Source organism: Chiloscyllium punctatum, chromosome 19, assembly GCF_047496795.1.
Source record: "Chiloscyllium punctatum isolate Juve2018m chromosome 19, sChiPun1.3, whole genome shotgun sequence".
Taxonomy (NCBI): domain Eukaryota; kingdom Metazoa; phylum Chordata; class Chondrichthyes; order Orectolobiformes; family Hemiscylliidae; genus Chiloscyllium; species Chiloscyllium punctatum.
The window spans coordinates 43,006,435-43,034,282 of NC_092757.1; the positions used below are offsets into that span (position 1 = coordinate 43,006,435).

At 41.1% G+C, this 27,848-nt stretch overlaps 1 protein-coding gene across 7 annotated transcripts in view; it reads left to right on the forward strand.

The window, feature by feature from the left end:
- LOC140491292 (protein CASP-like) overlaps positions 1–27,848 on the forward strand; it is a 618,172-nt gene that overhangs the window by 274,327 nt on the left and 315,997 nt on the right. For all 7 annotated transcript variants that reach the window (XM_072589278.1, XM_072589273.1, XM_072589277.1 and 4 more), the window contains exon 4: positions 22,626–22,704. In XM_072589278.1, the coding sequence (XP_072445379.1) occupies positions 22,626–22,704 (79 nt within the window). The remainder of the gene's footprint in view (positions 1–22,625; positions 22,705–27,848) is intronic.

Genomic DNA, 27,848 nt, shown 5'->3' on the forward strand with positions numbered 1-27,848 from the left:
CAGGGTTGTGGATTGACCAAGGCAAGCAGAAAATAGGCTGAGATGTATGTTAATAATGTGGTACAAAAGCAGAATGCTGGAGAAACTGAGCAGGTCTGGCTGCCATTGTCGAGATGAACAGATTTGATTCTTCAAATCCAGTCTGACTTCTTCAGAACTCGAGAAGTGGGAAGTGGAACAAAAGGGAAAGTGGAAAAGTTGGAGGGCCAGGGACCTTTACTGGCTTTTCCCCAACTGAGAACTTGGATTTTAGGCCCATCCATGACCTTTTCCAGAACAATCTTGAATCTAATGAAGTTCTGATTGCTATCTGCAAATGCTTCCTCAGTGATACTTCAACCTCTTATCCAGCTTCATTACCTACAATGAAATCCAGGACTGCCCTCCCTCTTATAGGACCTTCTTTGTACTGGCTTAAAAAGCTTTCCTGATACATTATAAAGAATATGGTTTCCTTTAAACCTTCCACTGTATGATTATGCCAGTTAATGTTGAGGAAGTTGAAAGTCCTCTGCTGTCACTAGCCTGTTATTTTTATATTTTGTACAACCACAGTGTTTTCTTTGTTAAAGAAAATGATGACTTGTCGGAAGCACCATTGTGCAAGGTGAACAGGTGAGATGGAGAAGTTGGGAATGTAACATTTGGAAATGATTGTGATGATGAAGTAGATGGTTTTTATGATGGGAGGACACAAGCTTGTTAAGCTGCCTTCTGGGTGAAATATAGAGTTGTGGTAGTAAGCAGTTTGATTACAAATCTTGCAACTAAAATGAAATTGGTGTCAAAGCCTCATAGCTAATCGCTCCAGTCTACTCAAATATTAATTAGAAAAAAGTGTCACTCATCCAGGACTTATGTCAGACAATGTGGTGAGACAGGTCAGGGCTGTACATGTAGAAACTGACCTTCTGAGTATGAGTGATGTTGCCAAGTGGATTGGGAGCAGATGAGGAAAACGAGGGAACCAAGGATAGATTTTTGTGTTAATCCAGAGCCAGTGGTGTGACATCAAAAAAAGATAGTATAATTAGAGATGCTCTGTTTCTGATTTCATAATTAAGGGTGAAGCCAAGGGGAGGAGCAGATATATTGAGCAGGAAGCTGACTTGTTGAAAATTGTTGGTATGGTAAATTGTAAGATTACAGCAAGGATGTAGGGAAAAAATGTACAATGGTCCAAGTCACAGTTGTTGTCATTTATGCCTTTTAGTTAAACTCACTTTTTAGTACCTTTAGAGGCAGTAATCTGACAGGAAAGGTTCAAACCTGACTGTGGGAAGGTTGGACTTCAATTTAGGAGATAACCAGCTGTACAAAATATTCATGAGCAGAGAGGTTGAGGATAGATTTATTTTCAAAAGGAGCACAGGGATAATTTGAGAAAGAGGAGGAGGAGATAGTACCTGAAGACAGAAAATTACAAAGGACACCTAATATAGGGTCAACTGGTGATATTAAATGGTTAACAATTAAGTGTGAATGAGCCTAAGACAACAGGATGTTTAACAGCAAGCCAATGCTGAATTAGGCAGAGGAAGACTTTGCAGGGTTTTATTTCTTTCTCTTCTGGACCGTTTCACTATGCAGAAGCCAACTCTCCACTGGGGGAAAACATTGGACTTTTTTGTTTCTTTGAAAATCACCAATGAAATAAAACACCCAATCATGTGAACCCAGTTCTTTAATGTTATCTTAAAATCAACCTGTTATAACTGAGGCAGGTGGAACTTTAACCCAGACCTTTTGACCTAGGGGTAGGGACACTGCCACTGCATCACAACCAGCTTTTTTTTATATTTTCTCATCAGCCTGTTCAGATATGCTGTGGATATTTTCTGATCATAGACATGTTCATAGATATTATTACACTGCTCTGGAAAGGTGAGATTTGAGTGCAGGCTTCCTGAGTCAGAGTTTATTACTGTTATATAGCATATTACCCAATATGTCACAGGAACCCATCGGAGATGTTATGACACACTTCTGGGATTTTGAACCTGAGTCTTCTGGTTCAGAGGTAGGTACATTACCATTGTGCCACAACAGCCCCAAGAACCAGCTTTTAATTACAAAATGCAAAGAGAGCCATTTGCTATCCATCAACTCTTTGGAAAAACGAATAGAAGCATGGACTACTTTCTAAACGGTGAGAAAATTCGTAAAGCCAAAGTACAGAGGGATCTGGGAGTGCTAGTTGAGGATTCTCTAAAGGTAAACATGCAGGTTGAGTCTGTGATTAAGACAGCGAATGCAATGTTGTCATTTATCTCAAGAGAGTTGGAATATAAAAGCAGCGTTGTGCTACTGAGACTTTATAAAGCTCTGGTTAGGCCCCATTTGGAGTACTGTGTCCAGTTTTGGTCCCCACACCTCAGGAAGGACATACTGGCACTGGAGCGTGTCCAGCGGAGATTCACACGGATGATCCCTGGAATGGTAGGCCTAACATATGAGGAACGGCTGAGGATCCTGGGATTGTATTCATTGGAGTTTAGAAGATTAAGGGGAGATCTAATAGCAACTTACAAGATAATACACGGGTTGGAGAGGGTGGACGCTAGGAAATTGTTTCCGTTAGGTGAGGAGACTAGGACCGGTGGACACAGCCTTAGAATTGGAGGGGGTAAATTCAGAACAGAAATGCGGAGACATTTCTTCAGCCAGAGAGTGGTGGGCCTGTGGAATTCATTGCCACAGAGTGCAGTGGAGGCTGGGACGCTAAATGTCTTCAAGGCAGAAATTGATAAATTCTTGATGTCACAAGGAATTAAGGGCTACGGGGAGAATGCGGGTAAGTGGAGTTGAAATGCCCATCAGCCATGATTGAATGGCGGAGTGGACTCGATGGGCCGAATGGCCTTACTTCCACTCCTATGTCTTATGGTCTTAACTCAGGAGTTTATGGCTGATCTTCATAGGGATCTGTACATCTAATAGTGACACAAGAGTTGTGCATATATATATATATATATAGTAGATATGAGGAAAAATAGAGAAGAAGATGCATTTGAAATCAGTTCAGGAGGGAGCTGGAGAGATTGCTTGCTTTGTTTAGCAAAAGGAGGAGTGTGTTGGAGTGAAGGCATTGAGGCAAATGTATTGGTCATCTCAGTTTTAATAATCATGAAATCTGTGATCAGTGAGTTATCGGTGTAATGGAAATGAGGTACTGGTGACAAGTGTTTCCAGGACGATCTTGGAAGAGTGGGTGATTTGGCAGAGGAATGAAGTGTTTGAAAGCTCATGTAGTTTGTGCAGGGATGTGGAATATCTAGTCAAGAGGAAGAAGGAAGCTTACTTAGGTTGAGGAGGCAGTGATCAGACAGGACTGTAGAGGATTACAAGGTGGCCAGGAAGGAACTGAAGAATGGATTTATGAGAGCTAGAAAAGGGCATGAAAAAGTTTTAGCAGATAGGATTAAGGAAAATCCTAAGGCATTCTACGCTTAAGTGAGGAACAAGAGGCTGGCCAGAGTGAGGGTAGGGCCGATCAGGGATAATGGAGGGAACCTGTGCCTGGAGCAATAGTCGGTAGGGGAGGTCCTTAATGAATACTTTGCTTCAGTATTCACTGTTGAAATGGACCTTGACATTTGTGAGGACAACATCAAACAGGCTGATATGCTTGACAGGTTGATGTTAAGAAGGAGGATGTGCTGAAACCTTTGGACAACATAAGGATAGATAGGATGGGTCAGATGGGATATACCCAAGGTTACTACAGGAAGTGAGAGAAGAGATTACTGTGCCTTTAGCAAGGACCTTTGTGTCCTCACTGTCCACTGGAGTAATGCCAGATGATTGGCATGTAGCAAATGTTATTCCTTTGTTCAAGAAAGGGAATGGGGATAATGCTGGGAATTATAGACCAGTCTTACGTCTGTGGTGGGCAAATTATTGGAGAGGATTTTGAGAGACAGGACTTGCGATTACTTGGAAAATCATAGTTTGATTAAAGATAGTCAGCATGGCTTTGTTAAGGGCAGGTCATGTCTCACAAGCCTTATTGAATTCTTTGAGGATGTGAAAAAATAATGTTGATGAAGGGAGAGCAGTGGATGTTGTGTATATGGATTTTAGCAAGGTGTTTGATAACGTTCCCCATGGTAGCCTCATTCAGAAAGTAAGGAGGCATGCGGTACAGGGAAATCTGACTGTCTGGATACAGAATAGGCTGGCCTATAGAGGACAGAGGGTGGTGGTAGCTGGAAAGTATTCAGCCTGGAGCTTGGTGACCAGTGGTGTTCCACAGGGATCTGTTCTGGGACCCCTGCTATTTGTGATTTTCACTTGGATGAGGAAGTGGAAGGCTGGGTTAGAAAGTTTGCCGAAGACATTCAGGTTGGTGGAGTGGTGGACAGTGTGGAAATCAATTGTAGGCTGCAACGGGACATTGACAGGAGGCAAGCTGGGCTCAGAAGTGGCAAATAGAGTTTAACTTGGAAAAGTGTGAAGTGTTTCATTTTGGAATTTAAATGCAGAATCCAGGGTTAAAGGCAGGATTCTTGGCAGTGTGGAAGAACAGAGGGATCTTAGGATCCATGTCCCCAGATCCCTCAAAATTGCCACCCAAGTTAATAGGGTTGTTAAGAAGGCATATGGGGTGTTGACTTTCGTTAGCAGGGTTATGCTGCAGCTCTAAAGAGTCCTGGTTAGACCCCATTTGGAATATTGTGTTCAGTTCTGGTTGCCTCATTATAGGAAGGATGTGAAAGCTGCAGAGATGATGCAGAGGAATGTCACCAAGATGCAGCCTGGACAGCAGGGCATGTCTTATGAAGAAAGGTTGTGGGAGCTAGGGCTTTTCTCACTGGAGCAACGAAAGATGAGAGGTGACTTGATAGTGTTAACAAGATGATGAGAGGCATAGATAGAGTGAATAGCCAGAGACTTTACCCCAGGGCAGAAATGGCTATCAGAAGGGCGCATAATTTTACGGTGTTTGGAGGAATGGTTAGGGGAGATGTCAGAGGCAGGTTCTTTACACAGAGGGTGGTGGCTGCATGGAATGCACCGCCAGCAGTGGGAGTAATGTCAAGTACATTAGGGACATTTAAGCAACTCTTGGATAGTCAGATAGATGATATGAAAATGAAGGATATGTAGGTTAGATTGATCTTAGAATAGGGTAAAAGGTTGGCACAACATCGAGGGCCAAAGGACCTATACTGTACTGTTCTATGTTCTTTGAAATCCTAAGCCTTTTTTGTAGAACTGGTAAAATCTTCCTGCATGCTAAAACTGGTGAATTCAGTAGATCCTATCAGTGGTGTCTATAATGGTTATAAGCCATGATTTTAGGGACTGTAGATTATTTTGTGAAGGAAAACAGCTTTCAACAAAGCATAGAATTTCAAGACCGAGAATGTACTGGAAGTAAGACATGTTAGTTCTGCAGGAAGACAATGGGTGTAATATTATCATTCTCAGACAATGTCAATGATATTTATATATGGTAACAAGTCAACAATGAAATGCAGTAAAGTGGATTTTCTTGTGGAATGCAGTATTCCTGGTAGTCATATAATTAATATAATTTTACCCCAGTTATATGCAGGGTTTTGTGTCTCCTCCTTAGACCTGTGGAAGGGGGAAACTGTAATTTAACTAAAATAAAGTCTGGTGTGTTAATTTAGTCAATAAGTGGAAATTATTATCTTTGTCAAATGTTACCTTACAGTTATTACCTCAAGCTTCATCAAAATGTGACTTTTATTTTAGACTGTTACGTCCAGCAGGTAATATCTTCAAAACTTCATCTTTGACATAATTAATTTTCAAATACCAGCAATCAGTCCAAATCTTTTGTTTTCATATTGCCTCTCTGGATTGACTTCTACCAAATTATGTTGTATTAAAGAAGCTTGAGCTGGAGTTTTGACCTTTTTTTCCATCCTCCAGGAGAACTGAGTTTCTCAATCTGCCTATGAAATTTCTAGCTAGTATGACTTTGAGGCAGACTTCAGGAGAGAGGTGTCTAAGGTATTGATATGCATGGTGTGCATTTCATTCTACATTCCTGTACAAGTTATGGAGAGGGACAAAGCTGGTATACAGATTCACCTTCTAAATAGGGACACGGCGAACTTTGATGGAAGTAGGCAGGAGCTTGATCGACAGGGGTTAATTTGAGTAATTTGTTTGCAGGCAAAGGGACCTCTGGCAAGTGGGAAGCCTTTAAAAGTGAGGTATCTATAGTTCAAAAGTCTATATGTTCTTGTGAGGGTGAAGGGCAAGATTGGCAAGAATAGGGAACCCTGGGTGACAAGATATTGAGGCCTCGACAGAAAAAAAGGAGGCATGGCTCAAGTACTGACAGCTGGAATCAAGGGAATCCCTAGAGGTACATAGAGGAGTTTACTGAAGAAAGAAATCAGGAGGGCGAAAAGGGGGGTACGAGATAACAATGGCTGAGGAGATTAGGGTGAATCTGTAGAGGCTCTTACAGTATATTAAAGGAAAAAGGGTAACTAGAGAGAGAATAGGACCCCTCAAGGACCAAAGTGGATATATATGTGTAGAACAGCAGGAGATGGGTGAAGTCCTCAATGAATATTTCTCAGGTGTGTTTACCATGGAGAAAGACATGAAGACTTGGGAACTTGGGGAACTTAGTGGTGATATTTCGGAGTGGTCCATATCACAGCAGCAGAGTATTGGATGTATTAGAATGTATGAAGATGGATAAATTTCCTGGTCCTGACCAGTTATATTCAAGAGCATTACAAAAGGTTAGAGAAGAAATTGCTGGGGTCCTGGCTGATATTTTTGCATCATTGTTAGCCACAAGGGAGGCCCCAGAAGATAGGCGGGTAGCGAATGTTGTGCCATTATTCAAGAAAGGCTGGAGTAGGGTATGTAGGTTAGTTTGAACATAGAATAGGTCAGCAGAACATTGAGGGCCGAAGAGCCTGTACTGTTCTATGTTCTAACATCTGTAGTGGGTAAGTTACTTGCGAAGTGTATGAGAGATAAGGTATACATGCATTTGGAAAGACGGGGTTTGATTAGGAGTAGTCAGCATGGCTTTGTGTGTGGAAGATCATGCCTCGCAAATTTGTTAGAGTCCTTTGATGTTGTGACCATGAAGCTTGATGAGGGCAGGGCAGTAGACGTGGTCTATACAGATTTCAGTAAGGCCTTTGATAAGGTTCCACATGGTAGGCTACTAAGGAAGGTTAGATCACGTGGAATCGAGGGGGACCTGACAAATTGGATGCATATTTGGCTTGATGGTAGGAAGCAGAGGTTAATAGTGGAAGGAGGCCTGTGACTAGTGGTGTACGTCAGGGATTAGTGCTGGGTCTGTTACTGTTTGTTAAATATAACAAAATGATGTGGGTGAGAATGTATAAGTGTTATGGATGAGGCCAAATCCCCTCAATAATTTCAAACAGATAGCCCAGACCTTAACTTTTCTAGTTGTTTTAAGCAGGTGTAAAGTGAATATTCCAGGAGTGATGCAGCTGGCCCAACCGTTTAGTTTTAACCAAAACAAAATTTATTTACAGGCTACTGAATAAGGCATGAACGAAAGAGAACCAAAATTAGAATAGCTTAACCTTTCTGAAAACCCACTCGACTCTATTGCCACTGCAAGGTTTGTGAAGGTTTGTAGCTCAGGTTGAGGTTTAGGGTGTAGGTTTGCCCGCTGAGCTGTAGGTTTGATATCCAGACGTTTCATTATCTGGCTAGGTAACATCATCAGTGGCGACCTCCAAGTGAAGCAAAGCTGTTGTCTCCTGCTTTCTATTTATATGTTTGTCCTGGATGGGGTTCCTGGGGTTTGTGGTGATGTCATTTCCTGTTCATTTTCTGAGGGGTTGATAGACGGTATCTAGATTTGTGTGTTTGTTTATGGCGTTGTGGTTGGAGTGCCAGGCCTCTAGGAATTCTCTGGCATGTCTTTGCTTAGCCTGTCCCAGGATAGATGTATTGTCCCAGTTGAAATGGTGGTTTAGTTCCTCCATGTGCAGGGCTACGAGGGAGAGAGGGTTGTGTCTTTTTGTGGCTAGCTGGTGTTCGTGCATCCTGGTGGCTAACTTTCTTCCTGTTTGTCCTACGTAGTGTTTCTGGCCGTCCATGTTTGAAATTTTTGTAGACGACGTTGGTTTTGTCCATGGGATTGGGTACTGGGTCTTTTAAGTTTGTTAGTTTTTGTTTGAGAGTGTTGGTGGGTTTGTGTGCTGCTAGGATTCCAAGGGGTCTTAGTAGTCTGGCTGTCATTTCTGAAACTTCTTTGATGTATGATAAGGTGGTTAGAGTTTCTGGCTGTGTTGATCTGCTCGTCGTGGTTTGTTCTTGAGGAATCTGCGGATTGTATTTTTTGAGTATCCATTCTTCTTAAATACGTTGTATAGGTGGTTCTCCTCTGTTTTCCGAAGTTCGTCTGTGCTGCAGTGTGATGTGGCTCGTTGAAATATGTTCTGATACAGCTTCGTTTGTGTGTGTTGGGATGGTTGCTGGTGTAGTTAAGTATTTGGTCAGTGTTTGTCGGTTTTCTGTATAAGCAGGTTTGTAGTTCTCCGTTGTCCGTTCTTTCAATTGTGACGTCAGGTTTAGTGAGGAGGATCAAGCTCCTGGTAGTCAGATGCTTAGTGAGAAGCTGTTAAAGTATGTTCAAACATTGCCTAAATTTGATGAGAAGGATATGGAAGCCTTTTCCATCTCATTTGAAAAGGTAGCTAAACAAATGCAATGTGGGTTTTGTTGATCCAAACAAAACTTGTAGGTAGAGCTAGTGACGTATTTGCATCCCTATCAGACGAGGTACCTGGGGAATATGAGGTGGTGAAAAAAGCCATTTTATGTGCATATGAGCTTGTACCAGAACCCTATAGACAACCTTTCAGGAATCTAAGGAGGGACCCAGGTCAAACCTATATTGAGTTTGAAAGGATGAAACAGAATAATTTCGATAGATGGATAAGAGCTTTAAATGTCAGGCAAGCCTCTGATGCCCTAATAGAGGTAATTATTTGGGAGGAATTCAAAAATTCACTGCCTGAAGTATTGCAAACTCATAAAGTCATAGAGCTGTACAACACAGAAATAGACGCTTCAGTTCAACCCATCCATGCCGACCAGATATCCCAATCCAATCTAGTCCCACCTGCCAGCACCCGGCCTATATCCCTCCAAACCTTTCCTATTCATATACCCAGCCTTTTAAATGTTGCAATTGTACTACCCTCCACCACTTCCTCTGGAAGCTTATTCCGTACACGTACCACTCTCTGTTTGAAAAAGTGGCCCCTTAGGTCCCTTTTATATCTTTCCCTCTCACTCTAAACCTGTGCCCTCCAGTTCTGGACTCCCCCACCCCAGGGAAAAGACTTTGTCTATTTATCCGATCCATGCATGGATGGGTGCTTAAGCTAGGACAAATGTTCAGCACAACATCGTGGGCCGAAGGGCCTGTTCTGTGCTGTATTGTTCTATGTTCTATGTTCTATACCTCTCATGATTTTGTAAACCTCTATAAGGTCACCCCTCAGCCTCTGACACTCCAGGGAAAACAGCCTCCGCCTATAGCTCAAATCCTCCAACCCTGGCAACATCCTTGTAAATCTTTTCTGAACCCTTTCAAGTTTCACAACATCTTTCCAATAGGAAGGAGACCAGAATTGCACGCGATATTCCAACAGTAGCCTAACCAATGTCTTGTACAGCTGCAACATGACTCCTATACTCAATACTCTGAACAATAAAGAAAGCATACCATGTGCCTTCTTCACTATCCTGTCTACCTGTGACTCCACTTTCAAGGAGTTTGAATCTGTACTCCGAGGTCTCTTTGTTCAGCAACACTCCCTAGAACCTTACCATTAAGTGTGCAAGTCCAGCTAAGTTTTGCTTTTCCAAAATGCAGCACATCGCATTTATTTGAATTAAAAACTCCATTTCCCACTTCTCAGTCCACTGGCCCATCTGATCAAGATCCTGTTGAAATCTGAGGTAACCTTCATTGCTGTCCACTACACCTTAATTTTGGTGTCATCTGCAAACTTACTAATTATACCTCCTATGCTCACATCCAAATCATTTAAATAAATGATGAGAAGTAGTAGACCCAGCACCGATCCTTGTGGCACTCCACTGGTTACAGGCCTCCAGTCTGAAATACAACCCTCCACCACCACCCTCTGTCCTCTACCTTTGAGCCCGTTCTGTATCCAAATGGCTAGTTCTCCCTTTATTCCGTAAGATCTAACCTTGCTAACCACCCTCCCGTGGGGAAACTTGTCAAATGCTTTACTGAAATCCATATAGATCATGCCCACCGCTCTGCCCGCATAATCCTCTTTGTTTCTTTTTCAAAAAACTCCCGTCAAGTTTATGAGAGATGATTTCCCATGCACAAAGCCATGTTGACTATCCCTAATCAGTCCTTGCCTTTCCAAATATGTGTACATCCTGTCCCTCAGGATTCCCTCCCAACAACTTGCCCACCACTGAGGTCAGGCTCACCGGTCTATAGTTCCCTGGCTTGTCCTTACCACCCTTCTTAAACAGTGGCACCACATTAGCCAATCTCCAGTCTTCCGGCACCTTACCTGTGACTATCGATGATACAAAATATTTCAGTAAGAGACCCAGCAATCACTTCTCTAGCTTCCCACAGAGTTCTAGAGTACACCTGATCTATTCCTGGGGGTTTATCCACTTTTATGCATTTCAAGGCATCCAGCTCTTTCTCCTCTGTAATATGGATATTTTTCAAGATATCACCATTTCCCTACATTCTGTATCTTCCATGTCCTTTTCCTCAGTAAACACTGATGCAAAATACTCGTTTAGTATCCCCCATTTTTTGTGACTCCAAACAAAGGTCTGCTTGCTGATCTTTGAGAGGCCCTATTCTCTCCCTGGTTACTCTTTGTCCTTAATGTATTTGTAAAATCCCTTTGGATTCTCCTTAACTGTGTTTGCCAAAGGTATCTCATGTCCCCTTTTTGCTCTCCTGATTTCGCTCCTCAGTATACTCCTACTGCCTTTATACTCCTCTAAGGATTCACTCGATCTATCCTATCTATACCTGACATATGCTTTCTTCTTTTTCTTAACAATGTGGAAGAGCAGAGAGTTAAAACAGCAAGGTTAGCCGCTGATGATTATGCGCTGGCCCATAAAACATGGTTTGGCTTCCAGAATCAATTTCAGTCCATGAGGGACAGAAACTGAGGCAAAGAGAAATCCTAACATGGAAAGGGAAAGGTAGATCTCAGGGAATAAGTATAACTTAGCACAGGATAAAAATGAAACCCTTGAGGGGGTCAAAGAAATTAACAGTGTTTTCATTGTAATAAAGTGGGCCACACAAAATCAGTGTTGGTGGGCTAGGAGAAAGCCAGATGTAGGAAAACCAGACAATCCTGAAAGTTTTGTTGGACTAGTAACAAAAAGCACAAGAAAAGTTAGACAACTGCCTCAGAGTGTACAAGATGATCAGAGGTTAATTAAGGAGGAAGTGCCAGATCTGCTTACAAAAAATACATACAAGGGTAAAGTTTATTCACATAGGCCAGGAGTAGTAGGTAAGGAGGTTACAATATTAAGGGACACAGGATCCTCTCAGTCTGTAATTTTAGATTAGATTTCATTACAGTGTGGAAACAGGCTCTTCGACCCAACAAGTCCACACCCACCCGCCGAAGCGCAACCCACCAATACCTCTACATTTACCCCTTACCTATCACTACGGGCAATTTAGCATGGCCAATTCACCTGACCTGCACATCTTTGGACTGTGGGAGGAAACCGGAGCACCCGGAGGAAACCCACGCAGACACGGAGAACGTGCAAACTCCACACAGTCAGTCGCCTGAGGCGGGAATTGAACCCGGATCTCCGGCGCTGTGAGGCAGCAGTGCTAACCACTGTGCCACAGTGCCGCCCACAATGCTGTAATGCTGAAGGATGAGAAACTATGTAATCCTGAGGGACTATTGCCAGAAACAGTACTGATAATAGGGATTCATGCTGAGACAAATAGTGCTCAATTATGTAATGTGAGGTTAGAGAGTCCAGAAAATAGTAGAGCATTTGTGGTAGGACTACTGAACAAACTCTCAGCTACAGGAATACAATTTGTCCTTGTAAATGATACAGCTGATTCACTGGTAGGTGTGCTGCCTACTCTAGTTGAAGAGCCAGTGGAGACACAGGCAACTGAAGACATGGAGAATGTTTATCCAGGAATTTTCCCAGATTGTGTAGTCACAAGATCACAGAGACACAAGCTGAAGCAGGAGAGATCAGAAGGCACAAATATGGAAACTGACGTAGTGTTATCCAAGACCTCCTTTGATCAGATACGTGGCACAGAGAAGGAGTAAATAGGTAAACATGCCAGTACCTTTAATTCTACGAAGATGATTGAATTACAGCAGAAAGATGAAGAGTTAAAACAGTTACATCAAAAGGCATTTACAAAGAAAGAAAGTGAATACATTCTTGTGTGTTATTATTTAACAAATGATGTCTTAATGAGGAAATGATGACTATCATACATTCAAGCAGATAAGAAATTGCCAGAGATTCATCAAATTATTTTGCCAATAGGGTATAGGGTGCTGCGAGTGGCGCATGACGACAACTTGGAGGTCATTTAGGGCTGAGAAAAATACAGGCTAAAATTCAAAGGCATTTTTACTGGCCTGGACTACACAGAGATGTAGTTGAAGTTTGCCAGATGTGTCATATATGTCAGCTAATCAGAAAACCACAGGCAGTAATAAAACCGGCACCTTTAATTTGAGAAACCTTTCCCAAGAGACTTGATAGATTGCTTAGGTCCACTACCTCAAACAAAAAGTGGGAATAAGTATTTATTAACAATAATGGATGTGTCGACTTGATTTCCAGAGGCACTCCCATTACGGAACATCACAACTAAAAGGGTTGTAGAAGAATTACTTAAAATTTTTACTAGATATGGACTGCCAGTAGAGATCCAGTCAGATCAAGAATCAAACTTCATATCCAAATTCTTCAAGGAGTTTATGGATAACTTGGGAATAAAGCAATTCTAATCTACTGCGTATCATCTGGAATTGCAGGGAGGGCTAGAGAGGTTTAGTGGACTTTATCAAATCGAGAGGAAACTGAGTGAGGTGAACTACTTGATAAGGACTCCAGACAGGAAGAAATCTCAGTCTGTGTCAAGTGAATATGCTCAAAAGGTATTTTGATAGGGAAGGAAAGCAAGAGGAGAACGTATTAATGATTTACAGCACAGACGGAAGAACCAAGTTCAGAGGATTCTGAATTGGGCAATCCTCAAATCAAATTGGACAATGAGGAAGTTGTCAAAAATTGGGATAATTGAGTTACCTTTCCACAAGAAACTCAAAATGAGATGAAAGAGGTATTACTCTGACGTGGGGAGATATGCAGAAATGAAATGGGAAATACAAACCTAATTATGCATGATGTAGAGACAGGAGATGCTGTTCTAATTAAGCAACATCCTTATAAGCATAACCCTCTAAAGTTGGCACAGGTTCAGAAGGAGATAGAGCGCATGTTCCAAGATGGCATAATCGAAGTGAGTTACAGTGACTGAAGCTCACCCACAGTCATGGTGCCAAAGCCAGATGGTACCCAACGGTTATGTGTGGACTATTGCAAAGTCAGTGTCGTTACAGAGACTGATGCGTATCCAATTCCACTTCAGAGGACTGTGTTGAAAAAGTGGGACAAGCCATTTACATTTCTAAGTTGGACTTGCTCAGGGGCTACTGGCAAGTACCTCTATCACAGAGAGGAAAGTCAATTTCGGCTTTCTTAATGTCAAATGTTCAAAGTCATGCCATATGAAAAATGCACCAGCCACATTTCAGAGACTGACTAATAAAGTCATTGCCGGATTACCCAACTTTGTGGTGTAGATTGATGACCTGTTGATTTTTAGTCACTCATGGAAGGAGCATTTACAACACTTATCGGACTTGTTCGATCGACTTCGGAAGGCAAGCTTGGTAGTAAGCCTAGCTAAAAGTGAATTTGTTAAAGTCTACATTAGGCTGATCTTTAATCAGTAAAGGAGTTACGGGTTACAGGAAAAGGGCAGGAAAGTGAACTTGAGGACTAAGTCACCTTCCTGGGCCATTTATTGGACATGGACAAATGGGTCCATGTGATGCAAGAGTGAAAGTAATTGGGGAATTTCCCATATGGTTGATGAAAAAAGCAGTACTACGGTTCCTGGGTTGTGTGGATTTTATTGCAAGTTTGTGCCGAGCTTTAGCTCTCACCGGATTTTTAAAAAAGGGCAAAAGTTTCAGTGGACAGCAGACTGTCAAAAGGCATTTAACAGCCTAAAAACTGTGTTAACCACTGCCCCAGTATTAGCCACACCTGATTACATGAATCCTTTCAAGATGGCTATCGATGCCAGTGATGTGGGTGTCAGGGTGTTGCTACTGCAGAAGGACAATGAAGGGATAGAAAAACCATCTGGTATTTTTCCAGGAAGTTGAACGTTCATCAACAGAAATATTCATCGGTGGAGAAAGCAACTTTAAGCTTGGTATTGGCATTAAAACATTTCAATGTTTATATTACAGCAATGCAACTGAGACAATCATAGACACTGATAACAACCCATTGACATTTGTGGAAAAATTTAAGGACAAAAATGCCAGACTGTTTAAATGGAGATTGAGTGGCAATTTGACAGTTGTGCATATGGCAGGTAGCGAAGATGTGATTGCCGATGCGTTATCGAGACTCGAATGAGATACGGAGGTGGTCGGTGGTGGGTGTCAGTGGCCTGAATTTGCATGTGTTTGTGGATGTTTGCATATTTATACAGAGTTGAAAAGGATTTTGAGAGGCCTTTTGTTTATATGTAAACAAACGAGACTTCAGGTCAAAGTGGTCATGTTTTAGAAGTGACCTGTATAATGAAAGGGGAGTGGTCAGCTCATTAGCTGGCTGAGCAGTTTTAGTTCAGTCTTGAATTGGGAAGTTCAACAGGGAGCTGTGTGGAAACCTCTCTTTTCTGCCCTTCAACTTCAACCAGTAAGCATGTGTTCCATTTATACTGGTTTTTAAAGAGAGTTTGCTTATTTGGGACTGTTGTGTATATTCAGAACAGCATAATTAAGTGTAGTTGGATAGGTTGAGTTCTTTGGGCTTCTTTATTCTGTCCTTTGTGTTTCATTGTGTACTTTGTGAATAAATTTTTGTCTGTTTGAAAATCTTGTCATCAGCCTAGCTATCTTACTCCGGGTAATTTTCACTGTACACTTACCGAAACAAATTGCAAAGTTATGGTCTGGGGCTGTCTGATTAAGAATGTTTTGAGTGGTCTGGCCTCGTCCATAACAGGTATGAGAAACTTCTTTCTGAAACTGTTAACATCCTACGCAACAATTTTCTGGCTATCTGTAGTAGGACTTTGTTAAGTATACCTCATACTTTCCACTCTTTCAGTGAGTATGCTGGAGGGGATTTGTACATATCAATATTTATTTTGATAGATTTTAGTCAGTGAAATAATTTTCATGAGACTTTTTTTCTTAACAACTGAATTTTTTTTTCCAAACAAAGTATTTACAAAAATGTAGCTCATAACATTGGTTTGTTTATCAGTTGACTTGTCTTTTGAGACATTTATTACTTCCATTAATATTTTTCTTCTGCAGTCTACAATCTCTCCCAGAAAACCTGGGCTGATACTTTTGCCAGAGCTGTCTCGTTTGCTTAGTTGGCATATAGACTGTGGTTAGTAAAGACATTGCCATGGAGAATGCACTAGCTCGACGATGGTTGACAGTTAACTGCTACGCTTTGCTTAAATTTAAACTGGGCAGGTTGACTCTGTATGATTAAGGCATTGCCTTGAGACATGAATGAGAAAATGCCTTGTGTAATTTTGTTCGGTTGATATAGATAACTGTGCAGAATGTTTCAGAGAACACCTCTGGGACACCCGCACCAACCAACCCAACCGCCCCATGGCTGAACACTTTAACTCCCCCTCCCACTCCGTCAAGGACATGCAGGTCCTTGGCCTCCTCCATCACCAGACCATGGCAATACGACGCCTAGAGGAAGAGTGCCTCATCTTCCGCCTAGGAGCCCTCCAACCACAAGGAATGAATGCAGATTTCTCCAGCTTCCTCATTTCCCCTCCCCCCCACCTTATCTCAGTCCCAACCCTCGGACTCAGTGCCGCCTTCTTGACCTGCAATCTTACTGACCTCTCTGCCCCCACTCCCTCTCTGGCCTATCACCCTCACCTTAACCTCCTTCCACTTATCGCATTCCCAACGCCCCTCCCCTAAGTCCCTCCTTCCTACCTTTTATCTTAGCCTGCTTGGCACACCTTCCTGATTCTTGAAGAAGGGCTCATGCCCGAAATGTCGATTCTCCTGCTCCTTGGATGCTGCCTGACCTGCTGCGCTTTTCCAGCAACACATTTTTCAGCTCTGATCTCCAGCATCTGCTGTCCTTACTTTCTCCTACATTTTCTTTCTATCTGCAATAGATAGGGCTCTGTATATCAATATATGTAGTAGCCAATATGTACAAGAGAGCCTAACTTATTCAGTTGGTTTTTAGCATAATTCTTCTCTCATCATGATTATTTAGCAAATGTTGCCTAACTTAAAAATTGTATCTGATATTGGAAGTACAGTTTTGAGTTTTGCAAGCATGGGTTGATTGGGTAGGGTCAGTACTTTGCCTGTTGTGATCCTTTTTTTATATACAGCCCACAAGTCTTTGAAACATACACTTTAAATGCATACTATCATGCTGGTACTCAAATTCATATATGTGTTAGTTATTCGCATGGAGGGCAGAATATCTTTTAGTTAAACGACAGGTTCCTGCATCAGTCATGTTGTTGCTGTAAAGAAGCATGTGGAATAGCTAGCTTCACCTGTTGCTCAAATTGTTTGAAATATCTTGCTTTACCATGGTAATCTGGCATTTCTGACATATCTCGGGTCTAAAGGCCTTAGGCTTGTTCATGCTTTTGCCTGTTACATATTGAGAAAGGGGGAGGTGATGGTGTAGTGTTGTTGTTGCTGGACTGGTAATCTAGAAAGCCAGGTAATGTTTTGGAAACTGGCTTTGAGTATCACCATGGCAGATGCTGGAATTTGAATTCAATGAAATGTCTGAAATTAAAAGTTTAGTGATGACCGTGAAGCCATTGATGATTGTATTAAAAACCCACCTGGTTTATTAATCTCCTTTTGAGCTAGAGAAGGTAAATTGATATCATAACCTGGTCTGGCCGAGGTGACTCCACAACAATGTAGTTCACTCAAAAGGGCCCTCTGAAATGGCCTGAAATGCCCTTCAGTTATATCGAGTGCTAAAAAGTCCCAAACAAGGGAACCAAGCACCAGAAATGACAACAATAAAGTTAGCCCTTGATTCTGTGGGGAAAAGTTATGTGGCTGTACAAATGGACTGCAATAATTCAAGAAGGCAGCTCATGACAGCTTTCAAGGGTAACAAATGCAGGCTCAGCAAGCAATGCCCAAATTCCATGAATAAATGAATAGTTCTGATCAGGGTAGCTACTGGCTTGCAGGATGGTTTTGATTATCCTAACTTTAGTATCTGCTTGCATGGTGAGCAAGTAGCTTAGACTCTAATTATGACATTGCCAATAAGGGTAGTCTTATAGTGTATGAAAGTGTAGGAATCACAAAGACGAGTGAAGGTAGCTTTGGAGTATGCAATTCATGAGACCTCTGGCAGATTTCTCAACTAGCATATCAATGGAAGTGAGCAGATTTGAGTGTTCCATTTCAAAGGTGAATTTAGATACAGGGTGTAACCCATTAAGGTGCGTAAGGGACTTGTCTATGCACCAGTGGATTCAAATATTGCAAATGTTAGAAAAATGTTATGGATAGGAGGTTAAGTGTCATTCCATCAGGTTCATTTCTCATGGAACCCAACAATGGTGTTAGCAAGAGCTGAGTCTAGAGGGGATTTCGTGGCAGCACCATTTATTTGGACATAGTTGGTTTTGTCTGGTCCCTGAACCCTGCTGTATACCAACCTGTGACTGAAAATTGAGTAAAATGGTAATTTTGTACTTAATTTAACATCTTTAACTTCATAACAACTTTGGGAATAAAGGGCTTGATTTTCAGTGCACTACCCCAGTGAATTTTGACAAACAAATCAAAAATGGGAAGGAAACTTTCTGCTGATTTGCCTCTTACTGCTATCCTCGACTGATAACTATTAAGTATAACCCCTTGACTTTCAGTGGCATTATCATGCCTGAATCTCCTACGGTCAACACCAGGAATTTAATATTAGAGAAGAAACTGAATTGGTGCAGCCATGTAAATAATGTGCAGGGCAGAGGCTGGAAATGCAGTTCTGAGTAACTCACAACCTGTCTCCCACTATCTGTCCATCATCTACAAGGCACAAGCCAGGAATTCGAGCCATTTGCCTAAATGAGTGCAGCTCCAAAAACACTCAAGAAGCTTGACACCATCTAGGATAAGCAGTCAACTTTAATGGCACCCCATCCACTTCATTTCGAATTCACTTAATTAACCACCAGTACAGTGACGGTAATGTATATCATTGACCAGATGGACTGCCATAACTCACCAATTCTCCTTCGACAACAGCTTCCAAAGTTAAAATTCCTACCATCTAGGAGGACTAAGGCAACAGATGAATGCGATCACCACTCCATGCAAGATACCCTACAATCCACATACCATCCTGACTTGAAAATATATCTTAGTTCTTTCACTATCACTGAGTTGATATACTGGAGCTCCCTTCCTAACATCTCTATGATTGTATTCCTGCACCCAGTGGCAATTAGGGATGGATAATAAATACTGGCTTGTTCATCGATGCCTATGTTCGATGAACAAATAAAAATAAACAGCACTAATCTACATATACACTCAGTTGAGTGTGCATTTTAAGTGTGTTTTTCAAAGACCTGAAGAAGGGCTTATGCCCGAAACGTCGATTCTCCTGCTCCTCGGATGCTGCCTGGCCTGCTGTGTTTTTCCAGCACCACATTTTTCAACTCTGGTACTCCAACATCTGCAGTCCTCACTTTCTCAAAGTACTGACCCTACAAAATCATCTACATCCATTCTTCTCTGCTACTTAGCTTCCTCCACAGTACTCTTTTGAATGCACGATCTTGTATTTACCTAGTTCTTTTCTTCGATCCCCAGCTCTTGTTCTGTTCTCAATCTTTGTTTTCCTGGTCACTCAGTTGTCAACTAAAGTCTCTCATTACTGATATGCTGTTAGTCTATCTGTCTCGCACTGTTTCTTTAACATTCATCAAAAAACAGACACCTGAAAACTGGTCCCAGTGACTTAACTGGCTTAACCAATCAGGTATAAAGGTCTATCAGTCCCTCAGCTGCTTTTTATTTTAAAAAAGTACATTTTAGCTGTGCATCATGGAATCTTAATATAAATTTCAACCACAAAGTGCTGAAATACAGAGTATGCGTTTGACTGCATTATGGTGAAAAAAACCTCAATGCCTTTTCTGACTAGAAAATGTTTATAAGAAGAAATCTCTACAGTCGTGTTGCTTATAAGGGAAGAGCGATCAGATTTTTATTCAAGATGTTTGTAGTTCAGTTATATGGAATACTATGACAGGGTTTGGACTTTGCTCCCCCTCAAATGTTTGAATTTTGAGATTAACACTTTATTGCAGTGTGATTGAATGTTTTCTGTCTTAAGGCAGAATGCTACAATTAATTTTTGATTTAAATGTTGTCTTTTATTGCTTAATGATAAAATGTTTACTAAACTAGAAAGAATATACTTGGAATTACTTTCAGACTGTTCCATTGTGTATGAAATGAGATATATTTCTTCTGAGACCAGGGAGTTATTCAGTCCTGTGATTACGTCAAACAGAGTCTTTTGTTCATTTATTCTGGCCCACGCAGAGCAGTTTAGAATATTTTGTTCGCTCCATTAAAGAATTGAGTGGGAGCAGTTTCAATTAGTGTCAGTTTTCTGGTTGCTTTGAAACTTCTCAGTGCAAGTACTTAAAGTTTTTACAGTCTCAGGTCTGAAAGATTCTTAATGAAGCTTTACCCATTAAGCTGTATCAATAAAAAGTAATGATCACTTTTTAGGGAATCTTCAAATTCTGGTTCAATTATTAAAGTTATAAAATTCCTGAAGAAGGGCTCATGCCCGAAACGTCGATTCTCATGCTCCTTGGATGCTGCCTGACCTGCTGCGCTTTTCCAGCAACACATTTTCAGCTCTGATCTCCAGCACCTGCAGTCCTCACTTTCTCCTCAGTGTAGTGCTATATTTGGCTACTAAGCCATCAGAGATGTGGCATCATTTTACAAGCTATACATTCTCCTGTGATAGCCACTTCCATGCTGCTTAGGCATGCAGCTGTTTTGTTTTCACAGTTTATTTTTCTCAGGGTTAATGCACAAATGAAGTTGTTTGTTAGAAAAAAGGTTATATCTAATTAAAATGTAATTACTGATGCCACCATAAAGCACCATGAAATGTTCCTACATTCCCTGCACCACTGAACTGTCTGTTGGCTAAAAATATGGTAACACCAAATCATGGAAAAGTTTTTGGTTGTGATGCTAAGCAAATGGGCTCCTGAAAAAAATTTGAGAATCAGCAAAGAGGAGGTTTTCATTTTCTTTCATGTAATGTGGACTTTATTAGCCTTAAAGTATTGGTAGGCACCCTTCTGGACGGTACTCTGTGTTTTGGTGCAACTGAGTAGCTTGCAAGGCCTTTTCAGAGTGATTGCTGTGACTCTGATTTCACAGTCAGGCTAGGCTGGGTAACGACAGCAGATTATGTCTCCTGACTGGACATTAGTGAACCAGATGCAACAATTTGGTAGCTATATTTTCATCAAATGATGTAGTTTATGAGCTCATGTTTCCATACTATTAGTTCACTTTTCTGGATTACTGGTCCAGTAACATAGTCATTATTCTATTGCTTCTGTTTGTTAGAAAGTTGTTTGGTAAATTCTTCATGATTCCTGGCAGAACGAAAGAACTGGGTGTCTTGCATTTACATTATGCATCCCTTTGGTCAGGATTATGAGTTACTCATTTCAAAAATGCCTTATAATTGGCAAAAGATTAAACCGACAGTGAAAGAACATTTAATAAGTAAGGCATTTATTTGACTGGTATGAGTTTCTTTTAATAACCTATTATGTTGTTGAATGTACTAAACGTCAATCTTATCTGTCTTGAGTATTGAAGTCTTAGTGTGAGGTAGCGTGAATTGCAGATCTAGGAGATGATCAGCTTCAGATATTTTTGGTTGGACGATTTTTGGTCAGGTTGAAAAACCAGTAAAGCCATATTGGAGGAAGAACGAGAGAACGGCTAATGAATTTTTTTAAGAAATGTTTTTGTGTGGCTGGGTTACTTAGGGATTTCAACAGCTGTTCAGCTGATTTGCTGCTGAGTAATTGTTTTTGGAAAAGAACTAGCTGATGTTCTTGCTCCTTAATGTTACTGAAATCCGTTATGACCAGCATCATTTTCAACTAGGTGATGGAATTTTATTTTTAGTTTTGATAATATCTGACCAACCTGGGAGAATTGAGACACTAACATGGCAAAAAAAGACTCCCTGACTTAGATTGTTGCTTCCTATCCCAAAAATCTATCAATGGGTAAATGGAATTGAGGTATAAAGCAACAATAATATAATTGGTTTGTGAGCCTGCTTGCCAACCTTTGTCCCTAATGTCCTTTAGCAATAATATTGTCAAAGAAGTAGAAAATGGTGGAAACACTGAGCAAGCTAGCAGGGAGGAGAAAATAAATAGTGTATTTGATTCTGCTTGAAGATTTTTCTTCAGAACTGGGGAGATAATAATGCTGAAGAGTTTTTAAGCAAGTTCAGAATGGCGGCAAAGAGGAGAAGGTACATACTGAGAGGGGGAGGTCTGTAGTAGTACAAAGGGGAAAAAAAAGATTAAATATCCTTTGTGGCTCTGAAGATCAGAACTTGAATATCTTTTCTTCCCTTCTTGTTTCTGAGTGTTGGGCCATGGATGTCCATTGGATTTATTCATGCTTATGTGCACATTATCACTTGCCATTGTCGTCCTAGGAATATTTGTAAATGTTCAATAACATTATCTGATTTGAATGCACACGGTTTTTTTTTCCCTCTGAAACTTGGGAGCGCAAAGGTTTTGTACTACAAGACCTTGTATAGTGCCTTTAATATAGTGAAATGTCCTAGGGTGCTTCACTGAAGTGTTATAAAACATTGGGCAAAAGAGATATTGGATCAGACGCCCAAAAATCTAGTCAGGGGATATGTTTGAAGAAGCATCTTAAAGGAGGAAAGTGAGACGAAGAGGTATACAAAATGAATTCCAGAGTTTGGGACTGAGCAACTGAATGCACTACCACTGATGATGGAATGGTTATGCCTGGGAATTCATCAGAATTAGGGGAGTGCAGATAACTCAGAAGGTTGTAGATTTGGAGGAGATTACAAAGTTAAATTTACAAATAGTTAAAACATTAATTTAAAATTAATAAAATATAGTCAATGTCTGTGGTTTTAAGGAAAGAGTGATGGTTTTTTTAAATGAATATTTTTATTGTTTGTTTCAGATCGACGCCCTAAGTAAAAGAAGCAAAGAAGCAGAGGCAGCCTTTTTAAATGTTTACAAAAGATTAATTGATGTTCCAGGTATGTTTCCAGAATTTAGTTTCTGACATGGGTCAGCCTATTTCCTGTCACTTCTCTAGTTTTGGGAATGTTTTGTTTTTGTCTTTTGCTCTCCCTGGAATTTGATTTCTAAATTAGCTCAGGCATAAATCTTGTTGATCTGAAATCATTTACAATGGACAGCTGGTATAGGTAAAAAAACGATTCACTACGACCAACTGCAGTCTAAAAAGCCATGGCAGTTTGAGGTACGTAATGTTGAAGCTGAGCTGATATTGTAAAGGGAAAGGCATCTACTTGATTTTTATTGTGTCCATTAAGTTCCACTATTGTTCCAGAAATATCTAATGGCATGGTGAAAGAGATGTTCCTTTACCATGATTTCAGTTTAAATATTGATGTAAATTGTTTTCTGCAGTTTAGGTAAAGCGCTAGCAAGATTTTATAATTTTCAGAGCCCTTAAGAAAATTTGCAGATGGCATCTGTTAAAAAATCACATGAATTTCCCATACTATTCATGCAGAAACAGCAGGTTTTGATGTCTATGCATTTGTATGTGTTTTGTTTATTATTTTAGTTACAACATTGTCAGCACCATTTACACTCCACCTTATTCAAATTTCTTTAAAAGTTTCTGTATTGTATAATCTTCAATTTTTTTTTGCCCTAACTGTATTGGCAAGAACTTGGGGCTTAATGTCTGTGATGTTATATTATGCACTGTGTTTATATAGAGTTCCGATCCAAATTTCTCTGTTCCTTGTTTTCCTCTGTGCTCTTCCCAGCCAGTCTCAGTAGGTCAGCAGGCGAACCACTCAGTAAATCATAGCTGCTGTGGTTAGGAGTTCTCATCATGATAACTCACATTGCAAGCTTGTAATATGTTTGATATACGAGCACAACCGTATTAGTTCCAAGGTTTTTAGAGTAAAATATTGTTTTAAGCAGCCTGTATTGACTGTGACCGACCTAGAGTGCAGCTGTGTGTGACTCCATGAAAGCTTATTTCTCATTTTAGAGTTTAAAAGAAATGCAGAATAAAGAATATATTTCTCATGGTTCTGATCAGCTACTTATTTTAGAAAACACAGCCATGTTGGCTGGGTAATAGACTCCCTTATTACGGTATTAATTGCTGTATGAATAAATTCCAGCTGATTCCTCTTAATGCAGCAGCTGAGTTAATTTAGTGATTGTCTAATTACATTAGCTCTTAAGATCCCAACTCTCCAAGTCAGGAACACATCTGAAGCTGTGACATCATTGGATGAGCTGTGTACGGATGTACACGACAAGGATCTATCCGTCATCTTTGGGAGCTAGTGATGCAGTTATCCATATTACCATTTCTTCAGATAGCAGTAGAGATCTTCCAGATGTTTATGTGCAATCTGCAACTGTATTGGCTTTTGAGAAGAATACAATCTGCTGGCAGTTTCAACACCAAATATTATTGGTTATTTGTCTAACTTAATTTTTACCAATGTAAACTATTTTTAGAGAACAAAAAGTAATGCTACAGACAAACTGTATAATGCCTGTAAATTTATAACAATATAGAATATGATATTGTAACTTTGCTTTATTGGATAACTTGCCTTTATTCAAATGTGTCTGGGAAGTAGACATTATGCAGAGTAAGAATCAAATGTATATTCCATTCCAAATGGTCGATGCTCAGCGAACAATAGGCTCTAAGAAACATGTAAGATGTTTGCCTTTTTAAGGATGGTAAATTTTGTTATCTTAATGCGACTTTCTCCATGCTGTTGGTACCATTTCTCTTCCTTTTCCTTTGTTTGTTCAAGTTCTCACTTTTTTACCTTTACAATGTTCAGTACGTCACCATTTCTGTTCACCTCTCTCTCTTTGTAGTTTCTTTATTTCGCAGAACTTGTTTGGTGTGCTTACCTTCAATGCTCAGACCTTTTGAGTATCAGAGTTGGGCTGGCATGTTGAGGTTCTGCAAAGATATCGTGAGGCCTCTTGTGGTGTTCTGTGTTCAGTTCTGGTCACCCTGTTAAAGAAAGGATATTGTTGAACTGGAGAGAGTTCAACGAAGATTTTCCAGGACGTTGGCAGGAATGGAGGGTTTGAGTTATAAGGAGAGGCTGGGACTTTTTTTCATTGGAGTGTAGGAGGTTGAGGCATAACCTTATAGAGGTTTATAAAATCATGAGGGGCATAGATTAGGTAAATAACAAAGGTCTTTTCCCTCAGGTGGAGGAGTTCAAAGCTAAGGGACATATTTGTAAGATGGGAGGAGAAAGATTCAAAAAGGACATGAGGAGCAACATTTTTTTTACACACAGTGGTTCGTGAATGGAATGAACTGACAGAGGAAGTGATGGATGCAGGTACAAGTTACAATGTTTAAAAGACATTTTGATAAGTACATGAATAGGAAAGATTTGGAGAGATATGGGCCAAATACAAGTAGGTGGAAATAGTTTAGTTTTGGAACACAGAGTGAACTAGTTGGACGGAAGGATCTGTTTCGATGCTGAATGACTCTGTGACTCTTTCAGTTCGATTAGATTAGATTCCCTCAGCATGGACACGACCACACTGACCCTTCGAAGAATAATCCGCCCAGACCCATTTTCCCTCTGACTAATGCACCTAACACTACAGGCAATTTTGCGTGGTCAATTCACCTGACCTGCTAATCTTTGGATTATGGGAGGAAACCGGAGCACCCGGAGGAAACCCACGCAGACACGGGGAGAATGTGCAAATCCACACATACAGTTGCCCGAGGCTGGAATTGAACCTAGTTCTGCTGCTGATCCCTTTAGATTGCACCACCTTTGCCTTCTACCTTTGTCCACTGCAAAAGAAAAGAGAACCAATGTTCTACTTTTGTATTTTTTATTCATTATGCTCTTACTTTTCTATTTCTTTCCTTTTTCTGACTACCATGGATCTTTTTGTTTTGTGTCCCCCATTTCCTCTCTTGTTTCTCTTCAGTATATTCCCACATGTTCCCATTTTTCCCACTTTTCCTCATTCTCTTATAATTTTTCCTCTGTTTATTTAGTTACATTTCACTTTATTTGCTTTCCTTTAGACTTTCTTATCAGTGTGCCAATAGTTGCAAAGCAGTGAAAATAGTAATCAGATATTATCAGTAGTTAGTGTTTAGATTTACTTGTAGCTGGCACATGTGATTTGACAAACACTTTAGTTCCGCTCTTTCAACGTATCACATAAAATATTTGCTCTTGTATTTTATATAGATTAGATTAGATTAGATTCCCTACAGTGTGGAAACAGGCCCTTTGGCCCAACAAGTCCATACCGACCCGCCGAAGCGTAACCCACCCAGACCCATTCTCCTATATTTACCCCTTCACCTAACACTACGGGCAATTTAGTGTGGCCAATTCACCTGACCTGCACATTTTTGGATTGTGGGAGGAAACCAGAGCACCCGGAGGAAACCCACGCAGACACAGGGAGAATGTGCAAACTCCACACAGAGAGTCGCCTGAGGCGGGAATTGAACCCGGGTCTCTGGCGCAGCGAGGCAGCAGTGCTAACCACTGTGCCACCGTGCCGCCCAGATCAGGTAAAGAAAACGTCCTGAAGAACAGTTGTAATTCAGACACTGTTAACAGCATCCAACATTCCACCCAAGTGCTTCATCAAGATTGAAAGAGCTTCAATACTTCTATTCTCAGATTTGGCACTTAGATTGGTGCATCAAGTCTCACTCACTCCATCCTGAATGTGCCAGAGCATGCTGGAACATTGTCCCTTTCTCTCAGCATCACTGCAGCCTGCACTGTGCTCTCTGGTGCTCTGCACCATGCTAATACTCTGTGGTTCTCTGCAACCTTCAGCATGCCCAACGTGGTCTGGGTTTTTGCACCCTGCGCCATGCCCAAAGCTCTGTGGTATTCTGCAGTCTGCACCATGCCTCATGGTGTTTGGTTCACTGCACCATGCCCAGTGCTCTCTTGATTTTTGCAGCCTGCATCATGTCGGATACGATCTGCACCCTGTACCATGTCTGCTTTTCTGCAACTTGTACAATGCCCAGTGTTCTCTGGTTCACTGCATTCTGCCCAGTGTTAGAAACATGGGAAAAGTACTGCACAGTATAGGTCCTTCAGAGCTCAATGTTGTGCCGACCTGTTATCCGAAGATCAATCTAACTACGTATCCTTCATTGTACTATCATCCATGGCCTATCCAAGAGCCGCTTAGATATCCCGAATGTATCTGATTCTACTACTACCTACTGGCAGTGTATTTCATGCATGCACCACTCTCTGTGTAAAGAACCTCCCTTTGACAACTCCCCTAAACTTTCCTCCAGTTGCCTTAAGATTATGCCCCCTCGTGATAGCCATTTCTGCCCTCTGAAAAAAGCCTCTGGCTGTCCACTCTATCTATAGCTCTCATCATCTTCTACACCTCTATCGAGTCATCTCTCATCCTTCTTCATTCCAAAGAGAAAAACCCTAGCTCACTCAACCTTTCTTCATAATTCCTGCCCTCCAGTCTAGGCAGCATCCTGATAAATCTCCTCTGCACCCTCTCTTCCATATCCTTCCTTTAATCAGGAAACCAGAACTGAATGCAATATTCCAAGTGTGGTTGAGCCAAGGCTTTACAGAGCTGCAGTACAACCTTGTGGCTTTTGAACTCATTCCCCTGCTAATGAAAGCCAACACGCCTTCTTAACAACCCCATATCAAATTGGGTGGCAACTTTGAGGTATCTATGGATGTCGACTCCATGATCCCTCTTTTCCTCCACATTGCCAAGAATCCTGCCTTTACCCCTGTAAACTGCATTCAAATTTGACCTTCCATAATGAATCACTTCACACTTTTCCAGGTTGAACTCCAGCTGCCACTTCTCAGCCCACCTCTGCATCCTGTCAATGTTCCGTTGCAACCTACAACAGCCCTCCATATTATCCACAACTCCACCAACCTTTTGAGCTCTCGGCCAACTTACCAACCTACCCTTTCTCATCCAAGTCATTTATTTTAATCACAAAGAGCAGAAGTCCCAGAACCGATCCCTGCAGAACACCACTGGTCACCGAGCTCCTGGCTGAATACTTTCCATCTACTGCCCTCCTCCGTCTTCTATGGGCCAGCCAATTCTGTATCCAGACAGCCAGGTTTCCCTGTATCCCATGCCTCCT